Below are 24,567 nucleotides of genomic sequence, written 5' to 3'. Positions count from 1 at the left end.
CCAGATCCGTCAGCCAGCCATGAGCCGTCCAGCCAGGATCCGCCAGAGCCGTCCAGCCAGGATCCGCCAGAGCCGTCATCCAGCCAGGATCCGCCAGAGCCGTCCAGCCAGGATCCGCCAGAGCCGTCATCCAGCCAGGATCCGTCCCTCAGTCCGGAGCTGCCATCCCTCAGTCCGGAGCTGCCCCTTATCCTGGTGCTGCCCCTTATCCTGGTGCTGCCCCTTATCCTGGTGCTGCCCCTTATCCTGGTGCTGCCCCTTATCCCGGTGCTGCCCCTTAGTCCGGTGCTGCCCCTTAGTCCGGTGCTGCCCCTTAGTCCGGTGCTGCCCCTTAGTCCGGTGCTGCCCCTTAGTCCGGTGCTGCCCCTTAATCCAGTGGGGTTAATGTGGAGGGTGGCCATTTGGAGGAGGCTACGAAAGCGGGTAGTGACTATGGTGGGGTGGGGACCACGACCAGTGCCAGGGTCAGGGTGTGACATGGGGAATGTATGTGGTTTTTGTAGTGTCTAGGGTGGTTGTAAGGTTTAGGGGGTTTATTAGAGGAGTTGGGTTTATGTTTAGTATAGTAGTCTAGCTGTGTCTATGGTTGAGTGTAGGTATCTAGGAAAGTCTATGGTTGCCTGAATTGGGTCTCAATTAGAGACAGCTGGTTATTGTTGTCTCTGATTGGGAGCCATATTTAAGGCAACCATAGGCTTTAGCTGGTTGTGGGGAATTGTCTATGTTGAACGTTTGTAGCCTGTGTGTGTGTGTGCGCGCACTACGTTTATAGCTTCACGGTCGTTTGTTGTTTTTGTATAGTTTGTAATAGTGTTTCGTTTCATGTTCATCTTCGTAGTAAAAATAAAAGAAGATGGCTTATTTTCCACATGCTGCGTTTTGGTCCGTCTCTCCTCCACACGATCGTGACAGGTGTGTTATGTTCAGAAATGCATTTTCTCAAACAAACATCCGGTGAAAGTCCAGAGAGCAAGATCAAATTACAGAAATACTCATCATAAACATTTGATAAAAGATACAAGTGTTAAACACACAATTAAAGATAAACTTCTCCTTAATGCAACCGCTGTGTCAGATTTCAAAAAGGCTTTACGGCGAAAGCACACCTTGCGATTATGTTAGGTCAGCGCCAAGTCACAGAAAAACATACAGCCATTTTCCAAAGAAGGAGAGGTGTCACAAAACTCAGAAATAGCTTTGTTTTCTATCCAAATCTACTAATTATATGCATATTCTAGCTTTTGGGCCTGAGTAGCAGGCAGTTTACTCTGGGCACCTTATTCATCCAAGCTACTCAATACTGCCCCCCAGTCCCAAAGAAGTTAATGAGTTATAACATGACCCTCAACTACATGTTTTGATCTGGAAAATGTACAAAGGATTCAACCCTGTGGGGATCTTCATGCACCATTGACCTTAGTGAGAAGGAGGTAAGGCACTGGTCTATACTGGCCAATGGGGGAAATGGGGTTGTTACTGGCCGGCTATATACAGTATCAGCATAATTTTCAAAATATGGTTTGGCCTTTTGGCATATTCACTAACACTGGTATGGCAGAAGCACACTTTTGAGAACAGCCATAATGATTGACACCACGCTGTCATTGAAATAATGCATTTATTAAGATACCTAAATATGAGCTCTTTTAATGCATGATATGAATGTGCTATAGATATACTCTGGATATATCTCATTGACTTTTAATAATGCGTTTGGGACATGTTATAACACGTTCAGGAAATGCTTGTGAATGTGTAAATAATGCATTATGGATATGTAGTCAAAGTAAATCATTACCGTTTTGGTATTCATTATTTTATATCTGCTATACATTCACTCAAAATGGGATCTTATGTTGCCAGAGTATCTCAAAGTTATTGGTCAGATGACCAAGTCTGACAAAGTGTGTGATTCATAGGGGGATTTTTATGACTGAATAAGATGAGTCCGACTATTATGACGAATGCCATGTAATGTTGGTAATGAGCCTTGTCATCACACAATCTGCTTTGACAGGACGTCGTAGGAACAAGCTGGAACACAACCGTCTTTGGCACTTCAGGAAAGCTCATCGGGGAGTATGTGGCAAGAGTCAGTAAAAAGAGAATCCAACTTTACAGAGTCACCGAAGGATCAAATGAATCATTTTCCCTAGGTGTCTGTAGTGAAATAGACATAATACACGATGTTGAAGTGAAATACCAACCTTCAATTACCTTTATCTTATTCCCTTATTCTTATGAATGTTGTTTTAGTGGTTGTATTGCCTCATGAGCGGCTGGTTAGTATTTGGCAGTGGCATGAGCCCTGAGGTGGGGGTGGTGATTATATGTAACACTATATTACTGATGTGTAATCTATTCAGTGTTTTTCCTGCTGGAATGTAGATATCCTCTGAATGGTTTTGAGGTTGTGGGAATACACTAACTAAACCAACCACCAACAGGTAGTCTAGCTATGGATCTTTTATTCCAGTCTTTTTTAACATATACCTTTTAACCCAGACCTTCACCATTGAATATCATTTTCTAACATACAAGTGGAATGGTACGCATGTAGGAGAATTGTTTTAGCTCATGGCCCATGTGGTGAACCACGCACATACAAAGGAATTATTTTTACTGCAGCCAGTGGAGTCGAGATATGAGAAGCTGTGTCACACACCCTCTACGTCAGACTACTCCTGCCTCAAACTTTTCTCCCTCATTCGGTTCACTCACGGCTGTCACCTTCTCCTGTAAAGTTGCCCCGGGAGAATGAAGGAGGACATTCTTGAAATGAGTAGTAGAACGAATGAGAAATTCCGTTTACACAAAGGATTCGATAGAAAATATTTGCACAGGTAAACTTCACCTGGTAAGTCGGTTTTCTTACATTTTGTTTCGCGTATATTTGCATATCATTTCCGGGATGATCTATAAGACTTACTGTCTTTCAACCGCAAATAATACGACTTTTTTGCGTTTGGAAATTCCTTATCGTAACAATAGAGGTCTACATTTTAAGTGTTGAAAGACGAAGCATTTATGGCTACACTATTTTTATTATTATTATAAAATTATAAATAACTAGACATTCCATAGAAACGTTGAATTACATGGCAAAACATTTCTCTCCATTGGTACTTTGGTATTTTATTCTGAAGCTTTCTGTCATACTAAAATTGGTTGTTTCACAAATTGCATGATACATAGTCATTAGAAAATCATGGGAATAAAGTCTGTTCCTTTTAGTTGTGAGTTGTTATATGGAAGAGATTGTATCCATGATATCTGTAAAAGTCATACCTAATTGGTTTCTTTCATACCTAATATTTTCAGAGTTGAAGCTCAGAATGTCTTTATCCTTATCTCACTATACCTCTGTAATGAGAAAATGTGTGATTAACCAGTGATTTATGCAGCTGCTTCCAGTAAAAAGGGTGTTTGACATGTTGATTGCCCTTTAGAGTTGGGTAATTTAATCTTTCTCAGTTCAGGAGTTATTTGGCCATGGGAAAATTGGCACGGCACAAATAATGGGTTTATTAGAACTTTTGTTCTGGAGTTCGCAATACCGTCCTTGCACTAAATTAGCCCATGTAGTTATACTGTGTAGACCTACCATGAATTCCAAAAGGTTGATATTTGTTAGAATGTTAAAGAGAAACCAATAAATAATGCTTATTTTTTTCTCTCTTTATATCTCTTGTCAACTCTCGTCAGCAGCCTTTCACTCAAGATGGCCAGCCAGAACAAATGCTACCATGATGAGCCCATGAGCTTCTTCTACAACAACAGCAACCAGACCAAAGACGACTGGAGCTCCACACAGCTCATTCTGGTCCAAGTTGTAGGCTCCCTCTTCTGCTGCTTTATCCTGGTGTCCAACGCCATGGTCATTGCTGCCATCATCACCAACAAGAGGTTCCACTACCCGTTCTACTATCTCCTTGCCAACCTGGCCGCTTCAGACTTCCTCGCTGGTATAGCCTACGTATACCTCATGTTCAACACCGGGACGGTGTCCAGGAAACTAACTGTGAGGGGCTATTTCATTCGTCAAGGGCTTCTGGACACCAGTCTCTCAGCCTCTCTGGCGAACTTGCTAGTGATCGCCTTGGAGCGCTACATCTCTGTGATGGACTGGAAGGTCCACAGTAACCTGACCAAGCGGCGGGTGACCCTGCTCATCGTGCTGGTGTGGGCCATCTCTATCTTCATGGGCGCCGTGCCCAGCCTGGGGTGGAACTGCATCTGCAACCTTCAGGACTGCTCCCAGCTGGCGCCCATCTTCAGCCGGAGCTACCTGATTTTCTGGTCCGTGTCCAACCTGGTTTTGTTCCTGGTCATGGTGTCCATCTACCTGAGGATTTACACCTACGTCAAGAGGAAAACGGCGGTGCTCAGCCCGCACACCAGCGGCTCCATCAACCGCAAGAGGACACCCATCAAGCTCATCAAGACAGTCATGACTGTGTTAGGTAGGCTTGAGGCCATCAGATTCCTCTCACATTGTGTCAATGTAGGAACTTCAAATGTGTTTCTGAGTAGTACTGAGCCCTTTATGAAGGACTACATTTTTTTTTTAAGTCATTGATTGGACCCATCAGAATTTCACTGTTGGGAAATGTAGTCCTTCCTAAAGTCTGAGTAGCACTAGTACTCTGTGCTCTTAAGTAGCAGAACATTTGATCATTTCATTTGTTCTTAAAGGACTTTCCTCATAAGCAATTAAACACACTCACAAGCTTGTCTCAAAGGTTATTTAGCTGGTTGAGTGTGGAGAAAGGTAGGGAAAGCATTGTTGCTGACAACAGTGGATTGTAATCTACATTTCCAAGATAGTGGGGAAAATCCTGATTAAAGGTTTGAGGTTTGAGCAAAATGTTATGGTCAAGGCCTTTAAAAAAACACTTCAATATATCCCACATAGTGAGATAATTTGACTGATATTGACATAATTTTTGAGTAATCTTTGTTTGACCTGGGTGTTGGTTTAAAAAGTGGACGGTTGTACTATGAACCTCAAAGTTTGCTGTGCAGTCTTCAACTTGGGCTGCAGTTACGTAGCACTTTATTCAGAACAGACGCATATTATTTGCTCTGATCTGTCTCCGCTTAATAACATGGTTCTCCACTTAGGATCACTCATCTGTGCACGTGTCTAAATCACTAACAAAGAAAAGTCATTTCAACTAACATCGTTGGAGCATGTGTCGATACTGATAGGGTCGAAAGAAAGGCAGCGCTGCTCTCGAATCAGCTTTCTCTAGTCAAATCTTACCTTAACATTATAATTATTCAAAATACTGACGACGGATCAGCTCCTAGAGTGATATTACCACCTATGTGGCTGCAAATATTGAGTCGGCTTATTCTAATGCTTACCCACATAATGAAATATTACAGTAGCCTATTAGCGAAATATAACTCAATTGATTGAACATAATGTATTTCAATAGGATTTAAATATAGAGGTGTATGTAGCCTATACTGTATTTATCGTTCAATGCAGTCATTCGCAACTTTGTATTTGTAGTTATCGGTGGTCACAGACAGATAGATGAACATCTTGATTCTAAGTTTAGTTTAGTTTATTCGGATCCCCAATAGCTTTTGCCGAAGCAGCATATATTCTTCCAGGGGTCCACACAAAAACATAAAACACGACAAGTAACAAAACACCGATACACAAGACCAGTCACACAAATGTAAAATACAATGATATACAACGATATACATATATAGTGGAGATCTTCTCTATAAAGTGACGCGGGAGGGTAAAAAGCATCTAACGATGCACTTAGCTGTTAACAAAGCTCCTACGAAGGTCCCAACAATGAACTTAGCCTTAAGATGCTTTTGGGAATCAGGGCCCAGGTCTCCCCTGTAAAAAATATATTCTGACCTGAATGACCTCAAATTCCTGCATTAAATGAAGGTTAAAAAAAATATATATATATATTTGCAGATCAGGGCTTGTTTTCAACATGTGTGTGAATAGCAAACATACCACAAGTGTGCGGTCCTTAACATACACATTTGCACATGAGCATGCACATTCCAGATCAGATAAGGCGGGCTTCTGCTGGTAGGTGTGTCGGAACAGGATATGTTGCACTTAAGACAAGAGTTGAGCACACCCACCCTCTCCTTAGCATGGCTCCTCAGTACAGGTCAGACGAGTTTGATTGTTATCAACTCAGCCAGTAGGTGCTGCTGAATTTCCTAAACATCAACTTTTTGTACGTGCCAGATAGCATATTTAAGGCTCTATGTTGTGCTAGAAGGAGTGTTTTCTTATATGCTGTCCTCCTGGCAGATTAATAAAAGCGAAAGCAGACTATCTCTGCGCTCTGGTCGCCCCCCAGATAGGCGTGGAGGAAGCTGCCTCGCTCTCTGTACAGAGTGTCTTCAAGACTGCGCTATGTAATTATCTCTCGCACAAGGACACACACAGTCACACACTGGTTAGGCTGCCAGGCATCTCAGCCGAAACCGCCCAAGACTGCACGGTCTGCGGCTTTCTCAGAAGAACCCCCAAAAAGAACCTATACTTTCAGGGGTTTTTCAGGCAGCGTGCAATTGCTTTCAGATGCAATTGTCCCCATTAAACTAGCTGTTGTGCTCTTATGTCCTCAAGTTTCAAGTCAAGCCTACCGTTACGTTATTCTGGGGTGAAAGACTCGAGACGCTAGGGAGGGTGTCTCATTGTATTTTTTTGAGCCTGCTGGAATTTTCCCACATTATAGCCATCGGTCCTTTGACGTTGTGTGTTACCCAATCACTTTTGTCATGATACAATTGTCTCTATCCTAGAGCAATTTGGAAGAATTGATGCAATTCTCCACATTCCATCTGTGAGGAGTTGTTCGATAACATTGTGATGCAGAAAGTCAACTCAAGATTGAAAAATAAAAACTCTATTGTCAGTATCTCAGTTGGGAATACGGTAGACAGCAAACCGGTAGGAAAAAAACGTAACAAACTTCTAAATATGCCTAAAATGTTCAGGTGAAAGCATTATCCTATGTGACAATGATAAGAACAGGGGAGAAGTATGAGAGAGAGCGAGGAAAGGAATCCCTATATTCGTCATTTGGGAGGTTAAGAAACAAGTATTCAAGCATATTACTGGGGCTGTACGGGGAAGAAAACAGCTCTTGTTAGCTCATGTTTCAGGTGAATAGAAATCTGTTCTTTTGTGTTGACTAACGCTGAATTGGTGACTGGATAAACCTGTCCAGACTTTTTCTGGGGCCTCATATATAACCGTTGCATACATTTCACACTAAATAGTGCGTGCGCACGTACAAAAATATTGATATCTATAAACTTAAATGATAAATAAGCATGATTCCTGTAATCAATCAGATCCGTGGTGAAAACTGCACCTGAAAAACGCCCATCATTCACCTTTTATGGTGACAATAACGCCCTTATTTTCTGTATACTTTGGAAGTATTGGAATTAGGCCAAGGCAGTTTCTAAAGGAACTAGCAATTGTGAACTTGATAAAACGTCTGGAGGTGTTGGCAGAATGTTTAAAACTTTTACAGTGACATATGCTATATCTGACAGTTTCTGAAAGACAAAAAACTATTGCAAATTGTTGTGGACCTGAAAACAGATGGTTTGAATTTAATAATGTTTTGCATTTACTTTTTCCCCGAACCTAAATATGCTGCACTGCCTGTGAATTCTGAAACATTGTCTTGTTAGTATGTCTACTGTATAAAATATAATTTAAAAAACAGTAGGCCTACTTGCAGTGGTAGCCTACACACTTCAAAAGCAAAAGATCAACTGTCTGTTCATCTGTAAAATGTATACTGTATATTATAACCCACGCTCCCATTCGGATAGAGAGGCTATTACTTCAAGTTTTGTTCTCTATCTAATAGGCACAATTCAATGAGAGATGCACATGGCAATTTGTTGTAGGCTAAAGCTTCTTCAGGAAAATGAACCCATCAATGTCAGAAAAGGTGGTGAGGAATTTATTCTGTTATAAAAGAAAGATGTATTATGTAGGCCTATTATGTTTATAAATGAAATATTGTTTACTTGAGACATTTGAAATTACAGTAGCCTAAAAAAACTACATGGAAAAGGTGAACCGTCTGTTCGCATAGAGAAAAATACTTGAAATTGTTCAAATATTTACAACTGTAAAGTGGGTCCAATGAAATGAGAGATGGGACATTGTAGGCCTAAGGCTACTTTGAAAATATGAAGCCATCACAGTCAGTAAAGGTGATGAATGTTTTCTGTCATGGAAATGAAATAGGAAATGTATGCCTATTTCTAACTATTTCAAAGACGCAAAGATGCAAAAAACTATATTTTCTCTTCTCACTAACGGCAAATGATTGCATCTTGTTATTATATTTACCTTTTGTCATGAATAAGTGTGTCATCATATCCCTCATTTGCACTGAATACTAGGCTACTTGCCTGCTTGTATTGCAATACTTCAACCACTAGAAACTGTTCATGCATGGTCTGAAGTTTTGCGGGATCTAAAGTTTGCAGGTAGCTAAATAAATTGTCACGTCAAGTTCGGTTATAAATGCCAACTTTTGCCTGAAAACTGATGCATGCGTGTTTTGGAGTATATTTTTGTACTCAACGTTTATAAACGAGGCCCCGGGGGCGGGTGGGTGTGTCGAAAAGAGTGGGTATATGAAAGCGAATCCGCTTATTGGGCATACTATTTGTGGCCACTCAAGGCCGTTTTGGATGGCTGATTGGGCTTGGACGACGAGTCGATAAGCCGGCGACTAGTGTTGTATTGACGTGCCTGCTGACCTTTATTTGTTCTGTTATTTAACTAGGCAAGTCAGTTAAGAACACATTCTTACTTTACAATGACGGCCTACCCCGGCCAAACCCTCCCCTAACCAGGACAACGCTGGGCCAATTGTGCGATGGTCTATGGGACTCCCGATCACGGCCGGTTGTGATACAGTCTGGGATTGAACCAGGATCTGTAGTGACGCCGCTAGCACTGAGATGCAGTGCCTTAGACCGCTGTGCCAGGTGCTTCCTACTGGGCAGATCAAATCAAATCAAGTTTATTTTATATAGCCCTTCGTACATCAGCTAATATCTCGAGGGGCTGTACAGAAACCCAGCCTAAAACCCCAAACAGCAAGCAATGCAGGTGTAGAAGCACGGCGGCTAGGAAAAACTCCCTAGAAAGGCCAAAACCTAGGAAGAAACCTAGAGAGGAAACAGGATATGAGGGGTGGCCAGTCCTCTTCTGGCTGTGCCGGGTGGAGATTATAACAGAACATGGCCAAGATGTTCAAATGTTCATAAATGACCGGCATGGTCAAATAATAATCAGGAGTAAATGTCAGTTGGCTTTTCATAGCCGATCATTAAGAGTATCTCTACCGCTCCTGCGGTCTCTAGAGAGTTGAAAACAGCAGGTCTGGGACAGGTAGCACGTCCGGTGGACAGGTCAGGGTTCCATAGCCGCAAACAGAACAGTTGAAACTGGAACAGCAGCAAGGCCAGGTGGACTGGGGACAGCAAGGAGTCATCATGCCCGGTAGTCCTGACGCATGGTCCTAGGGCTCAGGTCCTCCGAGAGAGAGAAAGAAAGAGAGAAGGAGAGAATTAGAGAGAGCATACTTAAATTCACACAGGACACAGGATAAGACAGGAGAAGTACTCCAGATATAACCAACTGACCCTAGCCCCCCGACACATAAACTACTGCAGCATAAATACTGGAGGCTGAGACAGGAGGGGTCAGGCGACACTGTGGCCACATCCGATGATACCCCCGGACAGGGCCAAACAGGAAGGATATAACCCCACCCACTTTGCCAAAGCACAGCCCCCACACCACTAGAGGGATATCTTCAACCACCAACTTACCATCCTGAGACAAGGCCGAGTATAGCCCACAAAGATCTCCACCACAGCACAAACCAAGGGGGAGGTGCCAACCCAGACAGGAAGATCACGTCAGTAACTCAACCCACTCAAGTGACGCACCCCTCCTAGGGACGGCATGAAAGAGCACCAGTAAGCCAGTGACTCAGCCCCTGTAATAGGGTTAGAGGCAGAGAATCCCAGTGGAGAGAGGGGAACCGGCCAGGCAGAGACAGCAAGGGCGGTTCGTTGCTCCAGAGCCTTTCCGTTCACCTTCACACTCCTGGGCCAGACTACACTCAATCATATGACCTACTGAAGAGATAAGTCTTCAGTAAAGACTTAAAGGTTGAGACCGAGTCTGCGTCTCTCACATGGGTAGGCAGACTATTCCATACAAATTTAGATCTATAGGAGAAAGCCCTGCCTCCAGCTGTTTGCTTAGAAATTCTAGGGACAATTAGGAGGCCTGCGTCTTGTAATCGTAGCGTACGTGTAGGTATGTACGGCAGGACCAACTCGGAATGATAGGTAGGAGCAAGCCCATGTAACGCTTTATAGGTTAACAGTAAAACCTTGAAATCAGCCCTTGCCTTAACAGGAAGCCAGTGTAGGGAAGCTAGCACTGGAGTAATATGATCACATTTCTTGGTTCTAGTCAGGATTCTAGCAGCCGTATTTAGCACTAACTGAAGTTTATTTAGTGCTTTATCCGGGTAGCCGGAAAGTAGAAAATGCAGTAGTCTAACCTAGAAGTAACAAAAGCATGGATTAATTTTTCTGCATCATTTTTGGACAGAAAATTTCTGATTTTTGCAATGTTACGTAGATGGAAAAAAGCTGTCCTTGAAACAGTCTTGATATGTTCGTCAAAAGAGAGATCAGGGTCCAGAGTAACGCCGAGGTCCTTCACAGTTTTATTTGAGACGACTTTACAACCATCAAGATTAATTGTCAGATTTAACAGAATATCTCTTTGTTTCTTGGGACCTAGAACAAGCATCTCTGTTTTGTCCGAGTTTAAAAGTAGAAAGTTCAGCCATCCACTTCCTTATGTCTGAAACACAGGCTTCTAGCGAGGGCAATTTTGGGGCTTCACCATGATTCATTTAAATGTACAGCTGTGTGTCATCCGCATAGCAGTGAAAGTTAACAGCTTTTTCAAAATTTTTGGAGAGGAATGGAAGATTCGATATAGGCCGATAGTTTTTTATATTTTCTGGGTCAAGGTTTGGCTTTTTCAAGAGAGGCTTTATTACTGCCACTTTTAGTCAGTTTGGTACACATCCGGTGGATAGAGAACCGTTTATTATGTTCAACATAGGAGGGCCAAGCACATGAAGCAGCTCTTTCAGTAATTTAGTTGGAATAGGATCCAGTATGCAGCTTGAAGGTTTAGAGGCCATGATTATTTTCATCATTGTGTCAAGAGATATAGTACTAAAACACTTAAGTGTCTCTCTTGATCCTAGGTCCTGGCAGAGTTGTGCAGACTCAGGACAGCTAAGCTTTGGAGGAATACGCAGATTTAAAGAGGAGTCCGTAATTTGCTTTCTAATGATCATGATCTTTTCCTCAAAGAAGTTCATGAATTTATTACTGCTGAAGTGAAAGCCATCCTCACTTGGGGAATGCTGCTTTTTAGTTAGCTTTGCAACAGTATCAAAAATAAATGTTGGATTGTTCTTATTTTTCTCAATTAAGTTGGAAAAAAAGTAGGATGTGAGCAGCAGTGAGGGCTCTTCGATACTGCACGGTACTGTCTTTCCAAGCTAGTCGGAAGACTTCCAGTTTGGGTGTGGCGCCATTTCCGTTCCAATTTTCTGGAAGCTTGCTTCAGAGCTCGGGTATTTTCTGTATACCAGGGAGCTAGTTTCTTATGACAAATGTTTTTAGTTTTTAGGGGTGCAACTGCATCTAGGTTATTGCGCAAGGTTAAATTGAGTTCCTCAGTTAGGTGGCTAACTGATTTTTGTCCTCTGACGTCCTTGGGTAGGCAGAAGGAGTCTGGAAGGGCATCAAGGAATCTTTGTGTTGTCTGAGAATTTATAGCACGACTTTTGATGCTCCTTGGTTGGGGTCTGAGCAGATTATTTGTTGCGATTGCAAACGTAATAAAATGGTGGTCCGATAGTCCAGGATTATGAGGAAAAACATTAAGATCCACAACATTTATTCCATGGGACAAAACTAGGTCCAGAGTATGACTGTGGCAGTGAGTAGGTCCAGAGACATGTTGGACAAAACCCACTGAGTCGATGATGGCTCCACAAGCCTTTTGGAGTGGGTCTGTGGACTTTTCCATATGAATATTAAAATCACCAAAAATTAGAATATTATCTGCTATGACTACAAGGTCCGATAGGAATTCAGGGAACTCAGTGAGGAACGCTGTATATGGCCCAGCAGGCCTGTAAACAGTAGCTATAAAAAGTGATTGAGTAGGCTGCATAGATTTCATGACTAGAAGCTCAAAAGACGAAAACGTCATTTTTTTTTTGTAAATTGAAATTTGCTATCGTAAATGTTAGCAACACCTCCGCCTTTGCGGGATGCACGGGGGATATGGTCACTAGTGTAACCAGGAGGTGAGGCCTCATTTAACACAGTAAATGCATCAGGCTTAAGCCATGTTTCAGTCAGGCCAATCACATCAAGATTATGATCAGTGATTAGTTCATTGACTATAACTGCCTTTGAAGTGAGGGATCTAACATTAAGTAGCCCTATTTTGAGATGTGAGGTATCACGATCTCTTTCAATAATGGCAGGAATGGAGGAGGTCTTTATCCTAGTGAGATTGCTAAGGCGAACACCGCCATGTTTAGTTTTGCCCAACCTAGGTCGAGGCACAGACACAGTCTCAATGGGGATAGCTGAGCTGACTACACTGACTATGCTAGTGGCAGACTCCACTAAGCTGGCAGGTTGGCTAACAGCCTGCTGCCTGGCCTGCACCCTATTTCATTGTGGAGCTAGAGGAGTTAGAGCCCTGTCTATGTTGGTAGATAAGATGAGAGCACCCCTCCAGCTAGGATGGAGTCCGTCACTCCTCAGCAGGTCAGGCTTGGTCCTGTTTGTGGGTGAGTCCCAGAAAGAGGGCCAATTATCTACAAATTCTAACTTTTGGGAGGGGCAGAAAACAGTTTTCAACCAGCGATTGAGTTGTGAGACTCTGCTGTAGAGCTCATCACTCCCCCTAACTGGGAGGGGGCCAGAGACAATTACTCGATGCCGACACATCTTTCTAGCTGATTTACACGCTGAAGCTATGTTGCGCTTGGTGACCTCTGACTGTTTCATCCTAACATCGTTGGTGCCAACGTGGATAACAATATCCCTATACTCTCTACACTCGCCAGTTTTAGCTTTAGCCAGCACCATCTTCAGATTAGCCTTAACGTCGGTAGCCCTGCCCCCTGGTAAACAGTGTATGATCGCTGGGTGATTCGTTTTAAGTCTAATACTGCGGGTAATGGAGTCGCCAATGACTAGGGTTTTCAATTTGTCAGAGCTAATAGTGGGAAGCTTCGGCATCTCTGACCCCGTAACGGGAGGAGTAGAGACAAGAGAAGACTCGGCCTCAGACTCCGACTCGCTACTTAATGGGGAAAACCGGTTGAAAATTTCTGTCGGCTGAATGAGCGACACCAGTTGAGCATTCCTACAGCATTTCCCTCCAGAAGCCATGAGAAAGTTGTCCGGCTGCGGGGACTGTGCGGGGGGGATTTATACTACTGTCTGTACTTACTGGTGGCACAGACGCTGTTTCATCCTTTCCTACACTGAAATTACCCTTGCCTAACGATTGCGTCTGAAGCTGGGCTTGCAGCACAGCTATCCTCGCCATAAGGCGATCGTTCTCCTGTATATTATGAGTACAGCGACTGCAATTAGAAGGCATCATGTTAATGTTACTACTTAGCTTCGGCTGTTGAAGGTGCTGACGAACCATGTCCAGATAAAGCGTCCGGAGTGAAAAAGTTGAATGAGGGAAAAAAGTTGTGAGGGAAAAACAAAAAATATAAACGGTAATTAAAAAGTAAAAAGTTATAACTGTAAAGTTGTCAGCTAGCAAAGTAAGGTTGGCAACAAAACGCACAGAGGTACCACAGTTGTCGCCGGCAGTAGCTAACTTGACAAAAATAAATACATTCACCCACATGATTTTATTTCAAGTAGGATAGCAGCCTATACAATAAATAACTTATATTGATAACCATCTAGATATCAATTCATACATACAGTGCCTTCAGAAAGTATTCACAACCCTTTACGTTTTCCACATTTTGTTGTTACAAAGTGCGATTAAACTGTCATTTTTTGTCAACGATCTACACAAAATACTCTGTAATGTCAAAGTGGTAAAACATTTGGGGGAAAAATGTACTAATATATCTTGATTAGATAAGTATTCAACCCCCTGAGTCAATGCATGTTAGAATCACCTTTGGCAGTAATTACAGCTGTGAGTCTTTCTGGTTAACTCTGTAAGAGCTTTCCACACCTGGATTGTGCAACATTTGCCCATTATTCTTTTCAAAATTCTGCAAGTTCTGTCTAATTGGATCTTGATCATTGCTAGAGAACAATTTAGGTTTAGCCATTTGTCTTCAAGACAATTTTAAGTCAAAAAGAACAGTGGGTTAACTGCCTTGTTCAGGGGCAGAATGAAAGATTCTTACCTTGTCAGCTCGGGGATTCGATCCAGCAACATTTCGGTTAATTGCCATACCCTCTATCCACTAGAATACCTGTGTGTAGATTGATGAGGAAAAAAACTATTTAATCCATTTTAGAAAAAGACTGACGTAACAAAATGTGAAAAAAATCAAGTGGTCTGAATACTTTCAAATGCACTATATATACAGAGTTGAAGTCGGAAGTTTACATACACCTTAGTCAAATACATTTAAACTCAGTTATTCACAAATCCTGACATTTAATCCTAGTAAAAATTCTCTGTCTTAGGTCAGTTAGGATCACCACTTTATTTTAAGAATGTGAAATGTCAGAATAAAATAGAGAGAATGATTTATTTCAGCTTTTATTTCTTTCATCACATTCCCAGTGGGTCAGAGGTTTACATACAATCAGTTAGTATTTGGTAGCATTGCTTTTAAAATTATTAACTTGGGTCAAATGTTTAGGGTAGCCTTCCACAACCTTCCCACAATAAGTTGGGAGAATTTTGGCCCATTCCTCCTGACAGAGCTGGTGTAACTGAGTCAGGTTTGTAGGCCTCCTTGCTCGCACATGCTTTTTCAGTTCTAACCACAGATTTTCTATAGGATTGAGGTCAGGGCTTTGTGATGGCCACTCCAATACCTTGACTTTGTTGTCCTTAAGCCAGTTTGCCACACCTTTGGAAGTATGCTTGGGGTCATTGTCCATTTGGAACACCCATTTGCGACCAAGCTTTAACTTCCTGACTGATGTCTTGAGATGTTGCTTCAATATATCCACTAATTTCCCTCTCTCATGATGCCATCTATTTTGTGAAGTGCACCAGTCCCTCCTGCAGCAAAGCAGCCCCATAACATGATGCTGGCACCCCCGTGCTTCACGGTAGGGATGGTGTTCTTCAGCTTGCAAGGCTCCCCCTTTTTCTGCCAAACATAACGATGGGCATTATGTCCATACAGTTCTGTTTTTGTTTCATCAGACCAGAGGACATTTCTCCACGAAGTACGATCTTTGTCCCCATGTGCAGTTGCAAACCGTAGTCTGGCTTTTTTATGGCGGTTTTGGAGAAGTGGCTTCTTCCTTGCTGAGCGGCCTTTCAGGTTATGTGGATATAGGACTCGTTTTACTGTGGATATAGATTATTTTGTAACTGTTTCCTCCAGCATCTTCATAAGGTCCTTTGATGTTGTTCTGGGATTGATTTGCACTTTTCGCACCAAAGTAGTTCATCTCTAGGAGACAGAACGCGTCTCCTTCCTGAGCGTCATGACGGCTGCGTAGTCTCGTGGTGTTTATACTTGCGTACTATTGTTTGTACATATGAATGTGGTACCTTCAGGTGTTTGGAAATTGCTCCCAAGGATGAACCAGACTTGTGGAGGTTTCCAATTTCTTTCTGAGGTATTGGCTGATTTCTATTGATTTTCCAAAGATGTCAAGCAAAGAGGCACTGAGTTTGAAGGTAGGCCTTGAAATACATCCACAGGTACACCTCCAATTGACTCAAATTATGTCAATTAGCCTATCAGAAGCTTCTAAAGCCATGACATCATTTTCTGGAATTTTCCAAGCTGTTTAAAGGCACAGTCAACTTAGTATATGTAAACTTCTGACCCATTGGAATAGTGATACAGTGAATTATAAGTGAAATAATCTGTCTGTAAACAATTGTTGGAAAAATGACTTGTGTCATGTTCAAAGTAGAAGTCCTAACTGACTTGCCAAAACTATAGTTTGTTAACAAGAAATTTGTGGAGTGGTTGAAAAACGAGTTTTAATTACTCCAACCTAAATGTATGTAAACCTCCGACTTCAACTGTATTATACACAGTACCAGTCAAAAGTTTGAACACATGTACTAATTCCAGGGTGTTTAACAGATAAAAATATATTTAATATTTGAGATTCTTCAAAGTAGCCACCATTTGCCTTGATGACAGCTTTGCACACTCCTGGCATTCTGTCAACCAGCTTCATGAGGAATGCTTTTGCAACAGTCTTGAAAGAGTTCCCACATATGCTGAGCACTTGTTGGCTGCTTTTCCTTCACTCTGCGGTCCAACTCATCCCAAACCATCTCAATTGGGTTGAGGTCAGGTGATTGTGGAGGCCAGGTCATCTGATGCAGCACTCCATCACTCTCCTTCTTGGTAAAATAGCCCTTAAACAGCCTGGAGGTATGTTTTGGGTCAGTGTCCTGTTGAAAAACAAATGATAGTCCCACTAAGCGCAAACCAGATGGGATGGCATATCGCTGCAGAATGCTGTGGTAGCCGTTCTGGTTAAGTGTGCCTTGAATTCTAAATAAATCACTGACAGTGTCACCAGCAAAGCACCCCCACACCTCCTCCATGCTTCACGGTGTGAACCACACATGCAGAGATCATCCGTTCACCTACTGTGCATTTTACAAAGACACGGCGGTTGGATCCAAAAATTTCAACTTTGGACAGATTTCCGCTGATCTAATGTCCATTGCTTGTGTTTCTTGGCCCAAGCAAGTATCTTATTTTTATTGGTGTCCTTTAGTAGTGGTTTCTTTGCAGCAATTCAAACATGAAGGCCTGATTCACACAGTCTCCTCTGAAAAGTTGATGTTGAGATGTATCTGTTACTTGAAGTACTCTTTGAAGCATTTATTTGGGCTGCAATTTCTGAGGCTGGTAACTCTAATGAACTTTTCCTCTGCAGAAGATGTAACTCTGGGTCTTTCTTTCCTGTGGCGGTCCTCATGAGAGCCAGTTTCATCATAGCGCTGGATGGTTTTTGCGACTGCACTTGAATTACACTTTTATTGACATTTTCCGGATTTACTGACCTTCATGTCTTAAAGTAATGATGAACTGTCATTTGCTTATTTGAGTTGTTCTTGCCGTAATATGGACTTGATCTTTTACCAAATTGGGCTGTCTTCTGTATACCATCCCTACCTTGTCAAAACACAACTGATTGGCTCAAACACATTAAGAAGGAAAGAAATTCCACAGATGAACTTTTAACAAGGCATACTTGTTCATTGAAATGCATTCCATGTGACTACCTCAGCTGGTTGAGAGAATGCCAAGAGTGTGCAAAGCTGTCAAGGCAAAGGGTGGCTACTTTGACAAATCTCAAATATAAAATATGGACGGTATATGAATAGGAAAGGTGTGTATAGCAGTAGTTATATAGGATGAGCCTTGACTACCATACAGTAAATACAAATGAAGTGTGTAAAAACTGACCTTTTGAAATAAAGTAAATGAATCTCGAAGAGATACAGTGCCTTCATAAAGTATTCATACCCCTTGACTTATTCCACATTTGATGTGTTACAGCTTAAATTCAAAATGTTTTTTTTTTTATTCTCACCAATCTACACACAATACCTTGTAATGACAAAGTGAAAGCATGTTTTTGTAAAAAAAAAAATGTGCAAATGTATTGAATATGAAATACAGAAATCTGTCATTTGCATTAGTATTCACACCCCTGAGTCAATACTTTCTATATGCACCATATGTGCTCTTCTTTGCGAGGCATTGCAAAACCTCCCTGGTCTTTGGGGTTGAATCTGTGTTTGAAATGCACTGCTCAACTGAGGAACCTTACAGAAAATAGTACATGTGTGGTACAGAGACGAGGTAGTCATAAAAAAATAATGTTAAACGCTATTATTGCGCATAGTCCATGTAACGTATTATGTGACTTGTTATGCACATTTTTACTCCTGAATGTATTTAGGCATGCCATAACAAAGGAGTTGAATACTTATTGACTCAACATTTTTTTATTATTTGTCCCCCCAAAAATTGTGTGTATGCCAGTGACAACAAATCTAAATGTAAGCAATTGTAAATTCAGGCTGTAACACAACAACAAAAAAGTCAAGAGGTGTGAATAATTTTTGAAGGCACCGTACATCTCCAATATCACTAACATCTATCATTTAGGAAATGGTGGAAGGAGAATGCAGGGAGATTTGGCATCACCTTTGACCTTGTTAAACATGTTGGCTGGAGTTTTGCTGTCATTTCTTTTTGACCATTTTAATTGAGAACAATCACAGCGAGGTACTTAATTGTTACCCAGAAATGATTTGATATTGAGATCAAAATGGCTGTATTGGACGCTAAAAGTGTTTTCTACACTGTTATGGTTACAGTCATCTCTCATGACAGATATAAACAGTTAGCCAGGTGGCATACACAATATTTGGTTACAGTGATTTTGAGGAGCATTAGGTTCGAAGAAGCCCCCCCATACAGGTAGCTGTAAAATAATCTCAAAAATTCACACCGAGATTGGGACCTGATTGTGCTTGATGGTAGCTATTTAGGCACACACGTGCATAAACTCAACCCCTATGCTTTGATTCATCATCCTTGTGATTCTGTGGAAAGGAAGAAGGCAAACATTCATGGCAGCCATTTCACTGTAATATGTGGGACCATTTATGGATTTAGACTGAAGCAAACAGAACTGCAGAGAAAAATCTTGACTCATTCTGCTTCCCTTGATGTATACCCTGCCATATATTTCAGAGGTTAATGAATGCCGCTCAACCAAAAGCTCACATGTGCTAGAAACATGCCCGTTTCCCAACCCAGATGTTTTTTTGAATATTTCATATGAAACACCCATGGAACCCCCACCATTTCTTTCTGCCTGCTCCTTGTATTTTAGTTGGTGACCTTGTGTTTTTGAGAGAGAAGGCGGGGTTCATATTCCCTCCCTCTCTTCTCCCTTGTGGAGAACACAATTGTTATTTTTGTTCTACTGAGCTGAAGCCGGGTTCTGGAGAGGTATTGGCAGAACGGACAAGCTGCTACATGTCCGAGAAAAGCTCCCTGAAATCCCTTAATCTTGCCGCAACACGCTCTGCGGTCGGTGACTAGCCTAGATACTGGTTGGCATTTCACGTCGAATGAAAATTCAGACAAACATTGAGTGTAGTGTCTGAGACACAAAGAATGGAAAAATATAATTTTCTTCCTACTAAGACAGCCTTTGGGTCCGTCGGTTTTTCTCTAACTTGTACCTGCTTTCCTCAGACGGTATTCATTGGCAAGCCATCATAACTTAGGTAGCTCTCGCTTTTGTCTCCAGTGTAGTGACAGAAGCGACGTCCCAATTGTCTCTCCTTCCTCCCAAAGTGTGCACTTGTTCACTTCCCTTCAGTGATTTGAATAGAGAATGACTGGTATAAGAAATATGGTGGAAACATCCACGAGCCCGTGCCTCCGCCACTCTAATGCTTTTAGATTTGTGAGAAGTAGTGAATGAGTGCACACCTCAGGAGAAAGGAGATAGTATTGGGACACACATAGAGGCTGAGGTGGTGTAGCATCCTGTCCCTCATTGCCTCTTTTCTAACTTGAATCAAGCATTGATTATCTCTTGGTAAAATTGGTATGGCTCCTGTTTACCTTGACCATTTCTCACAGAACGATTATGTTTCAGTCCTAGCTGACACTAAAGGAGAATGATTTTTCAGTCACCTGACCTGTTGAAAATAAAGTAAACAGATCTCCAAAAAGAGATATCTCTCATACATCTAGGGCTCTGTTTTCATCTGGAGTTAATCGCCAAAGTTTTATTAAAATATACTTTTCGCAGCAGCAAAACAGTGAGCGGACAGCTATGTAGGCTATTACATCATTTTAGCCAGCTCCTGTTATTATTTTGGATATGCATTAAAAAAAACTCCATGTAGGCTGTATGCCCATCGTGGAACGAGAGATGAGATAATCCGGTGACACTTGAATTTAGAAAAATGTAAGTTATTTTCCTGTAACAGTTGCTTGTTTTCCATTTCGTTTGATAAAAAAACAAGCCCTTAGTAGGTTACCCTTACCCTACTCAAACAAAAGCTGGTTCAACAGCAATGCGTTTGGTGTCTTTCTTATCCTGGCCATGCATTAGCCAAGTAGCCAATTCATAAAAGGTTTCTAAATGGTCTACTCATGAGGCTTTCATGCTTTTGCATTATTCACAATTCATATAGGCCTACCTGCAGGGCATACTCCATTCTGCTTGGATCTATCCCCAGTGCCTCTTGTCTGGTTACCAAAGGTGCGCTCCTCCAAACACAGGCTATTCACATTTTCAGTCCTATAACACCATATCAACGGTAGGTCTCTAGGCTATATCTTGCTTATTGAGAACATACAATACAATTTAGCGCAGTGCTTAAAGGCCAATACTCTTTGAATCCAATTACAACAATGCTGACTGTCAACACTCAAAACATATTGAGCAAACACTGGATGTTTTTTTTTTCCTTATTTCTGTATTAATAAACTGTATTATCAATCCACAATGGACTTGGATGAGAATATTCCATACCCCCAGCCGAATGGGAGTTGATGACAACAAAAAGACTAACACATGCAATATTAAGCCATGCAATGCCTTGATTGGCCAGTGACTGTCCAAGCCCTGGTCACACCTACAACTTGTTTATGCATCAAAACCCAACCTGTTTGTGCCACCACCAGCTTTTGCGCTAATAACTGCTGTGAAAATAGCACTAATATTTCTGACACACTCAGGGACCTGTAGCGCTACCGCCAGCGCTTAGATTTACCATTATATTAGGTTTGATAAAATATAGCCTCTAATCTGTAATAACATTGGAGATGTCTCTAATATTTCTAATAATCTCATCTCTAATGATGATAAAGATATCTCCAACTTTTGACCTTAATAAACATGTTGGCTGGAGTTTTACTGTTATCTATTGCCAGGGAAGGAGAGTTGTGTAATATGTCCAGTGTGACTCTGGCAAATAGTATATATTATATTTCTAATAATCTCTAATCTATTGATCTAATCTCTAATGCTTTTGGATATATCTCAAATGTTTTGAAATAATATAATATATTTTATAATCTCTAATATTGTCTTTCATTACAGGGGCGTTTGTGATCTGCTGGACGCCGGGCCTGGTGGTGCTGCTGCTAGACGGCCTCCATTGCCAGCAGTGCGAGGTGATGCTCTTTAAGCGCTGGCTCCTCCTGCTGGCAGTACTCAACTCGGTCATGAACCCTGTCATCTACTCCTACAAGGATGACGAGATGTGGACCACCTTAAAGAACCTGCTTCGCTGCGTGGGCAATGGCACCCGGCGCCAGCGCTCGTCCAGGGCCAACGCCCGGCCTCTCAGCTCAGCCCAGGAGACGGGCACCACGCCGCAGACCTCTGAGGAGAAGGAGACTACCAAGGGCTCGGACGCCCAGGGGATGCTCAAGGCCTGAACCAAGACCTGAGGCAAGCAAGGCCGTTGTGGGAGTGTCTCTACAAGTGGATGTAGAGAGACATATAAAGACACAGATGGGTCTTCCATGGTCCAATGTTGTCTTCAGTGTAGCTGACTGGTTTAAAGGGCAGCTCGAACTGGGTCTGGGCCTTAGTGGAGGATTCCTCGAGGATGAAGGGCCATCCTTACTCTGCCCAATATGGGATATTAGCCTGCAAACTAAGGGGGCGACTACAGTATATCCAAATGGCTGACGAAAGATGTTGTGATATGAAGTAGACAGTGGTATAATGGTACATTTCCTGTTTTTACCTCAATATATTTTTTTAAGATCTTGAAAAGAGTAACTGATGCTTTTTTCCACCGTATAACCTTTAAGTCTCATGGATTTCTTTCATCAGGTTATTAATCTTTCCCTTATTTCCTTTTGAAAACAAAGTACTGTACTTGACGAAATAGCATTGTTCATAATACATCATTGTACTATATATCGTACTAGGCTTATTAGGAGTTAAAGATGGTTTTCAAGTCTCATTGTTCCTATTTTTGACACACACAGGGAATCACAATCTACTGTATTTGGCTGCTAACATCCCTGAATGTTGTGTTAATGAATTGACAAATTCCTTTCTAATGGAAGGAAAATGTGTGTCTCTCAACTAGAATAGATAAGCACTAGTCCCAATTTGCTCCTTCCCCTTGCTCTTGTCCCTTACCTTAAAATGTTTGCAGATCTGAAGTGTCAGTGTAGTGGTGGAGTGTCCGCCATATTGTGTGCCTTACAATCTGCTAACATCGAAGGATTAGGGCCAATGGGTTAACGAGGGACGATTATTTGGAAACATGTCACACTTTTCTAATGTCAAACTGCCTGAGATACACAGTAGATGGCTATTGGCACAACTGTCATTTTAAAGGAAGACCGTTAAATCCACCTTGCTTTGACAGTCAGTGGTCCATGCAGTACCCCAAAAGGAAGTAATTTCTTTTGCCAGATGCATCATCAGTACAGTAGTCACTCCCTTTAACACTACTCTATGTACAGTGCCTTGAATTTTTTTCAAATTTTGTTGTTACAAAGTGGCATTAACGTTCATTTTATAGTCTTTCTTTTTCAATGATCTACACAACAACAAAAAAATCCACACGATTTCAGTGCTTTCAGAAAGTATTCACACCCCTTGAATTTTCCACGTTTTGTTTTGTTTGTTTTGTGACAAACTGGTATTAAAATGGATTTAATTGTCATTTTTTTGTCAATATACACAAAATACTCTAATGACAAAGTGGAAGAAAAATTCTAACATTTGTAAAAAGTTTATGAAAAATAAAACACTAATATCTCTTGATTAGATAAGTATTCAACCCCTTAAGCCAATACATGTTAGAATCAGAGTTGGCTGCGATTACAGCTGTGAGTCTTTCTGGGTAAGTCTGACACCTGGATTGTGCAACATTTGCCCATTATTCTTAAAATAATTCTTCAAGCTTTGTCAAATTGGTTATTGATCATTGCTAGACAACCATTTTCAGGTCTTGCCATAGATTTTGTGGCAGATTTAAGTCAAAACTGTAACTCAGCCACTCAGGAACATTCTCTGTTTTCTTGGTAAGCAACTCACTTGTGGATTTGGCCTGGTGTTTAAGGTTATTGTCCTGCTGAAAGAATAATTAATCTCCCAATGTCTGCTGGAAAGCAGACTGAACTAGGTTTTCCTCTAGGATTTTGCCTGTGCTTAGCTCCACTCCCTAGTCCGATTACAAGCATACCCATAACATGATGCAGCCACCACTATGCTTGAACATATGGGGAGTGGTGCTCAGTAATGTGTTCTATTGGATTATCCCCAAACATAACACTTTGTATTCGGAAAGAAAATGTATTGCTTCAACATGTTTTGCAGTTTTGCTTTAGTGCAGTGGTATTCAACTATTACCCTACAACGTGCTGTTTTTCTGTTCTACCTGATAATTAATTGCACCTACCTGGTGTCCCAGGTCTAAATCAGTCCCTGATTAGAGGGCAATAATGAAATATTCTGTGAAACTGGCATCGAGGTCCAGAGATGAGTGTGATGAGTTTAGTGCCTTGTTGCAAACAGGATGCATGTTTTGGAATATTTTTATTCTGTACAGGCTTCCTTCTTTTCACTCTGTCAATTAGTTGTGGAGTAACTACAATGTTGTTGATCCATCCTCAGTTTTCCTCTATCACAGCCATTAGACTCTGTAAATGTTTCAAGTTCACCATTGGCCTCACGGTGAAATCCCTGAGCGGTTTCATGTGGTATTGTGTGTAGGCCAGTATAAAGAAAAATCTAAATTGAATACATTTCAAATTCAGGCTGTAACACAACAAAAGGTGTAAAAAGTCAAGGGGTGTGAATACGTATGAAGGCACTGTATATCAACACACAGTCTATGTCCAAGCTGAGAAGAAAAAGAAAAGCCTGCAGCACTGACAACATCAAAAAACGTTTTTTACTTTCGCAGTGGAATTTTTGCACATCCTTTCATGCAACTCGTAATGGCCATCGCCGCCTCATGCTGACGAAACAGCTGCTCGCTCACCTGAGAGCAAGGCCCAGGCTTGCAAACATTGCGACACACTGGATTCCTGCAGTAGATATGCCTGCAGGGAACTGACAAGGATATAACTGGAGCAACCCTTCCTTCCACAGGAGACCAATGATTAATCATTTACTGGGTCATTGAAACTCTTTACCTGCTGTACACTATTTATGTGGTTAAACCACTCTTTGTGTAAAAGG

The 24,567-nt window shown here is 41.6% G+C and overlaps 1 protein-coding gene across 2 annotated transcripts; it reads left to right on the top strand.

Moving 5' to 3' along the window:
* The first annotated feature begins 2,652 nt into the window (after window positions 1-2,652).
* Window positions 2,653-22,876, top strand: lpar3 (lysophosphatidic acid receptor 3). Of its 2 annotated transcripts, none has more exons than XM_055862317.1 (3): window positions 2,653-2,857; window positions 3,706-4,463; window positions 21,454-22,876. In XM_055862317.1, the coding sequence occupies exons 2-3, from the start codon at window positions 3,722-3,724 to the stop codon at window positions 21,792-21,794; spliced, it is 1,083 nt and encodes a 360-aa protein (XP_055718292.1). In that variant the 5' UTR covers window positions 2,653-2,857; window positions 3,706-3,721; the 3' UTR covers window positions 21,795-22,876. The 2 variants fall into 2 exon arrangements, with proteins under 2 accessions (XP_055718292.1, XP_055718291.1); XM_055862316.1 differs by having other exon boundaries at window positions 2,654-2,857; window positions 3,709-4,463.
* Window positions 22,877-24,567: the final 1,691 nt, after the last annotated feature.

The sequence above is a fragment of the Salvelinus fontinalis genome, chromosome 14, assembly GCF_029448725.1.
Source record: "Salvelinus fontinalis isolate EN_2023a chromosome 14, ASM2944872v1, whole genome shotgun sequence".
In the NCBI taxonomy this organism is placed as follows: Eukaryota; Metazoa; Chordata; class Actinopteri; order Salmoniformes; family Salmonidae; genus Salvelinus; species Salvelinus fontinalis.
This window is presented reverse-complemented; position numbering and strand designations above follow the sequence as displayed.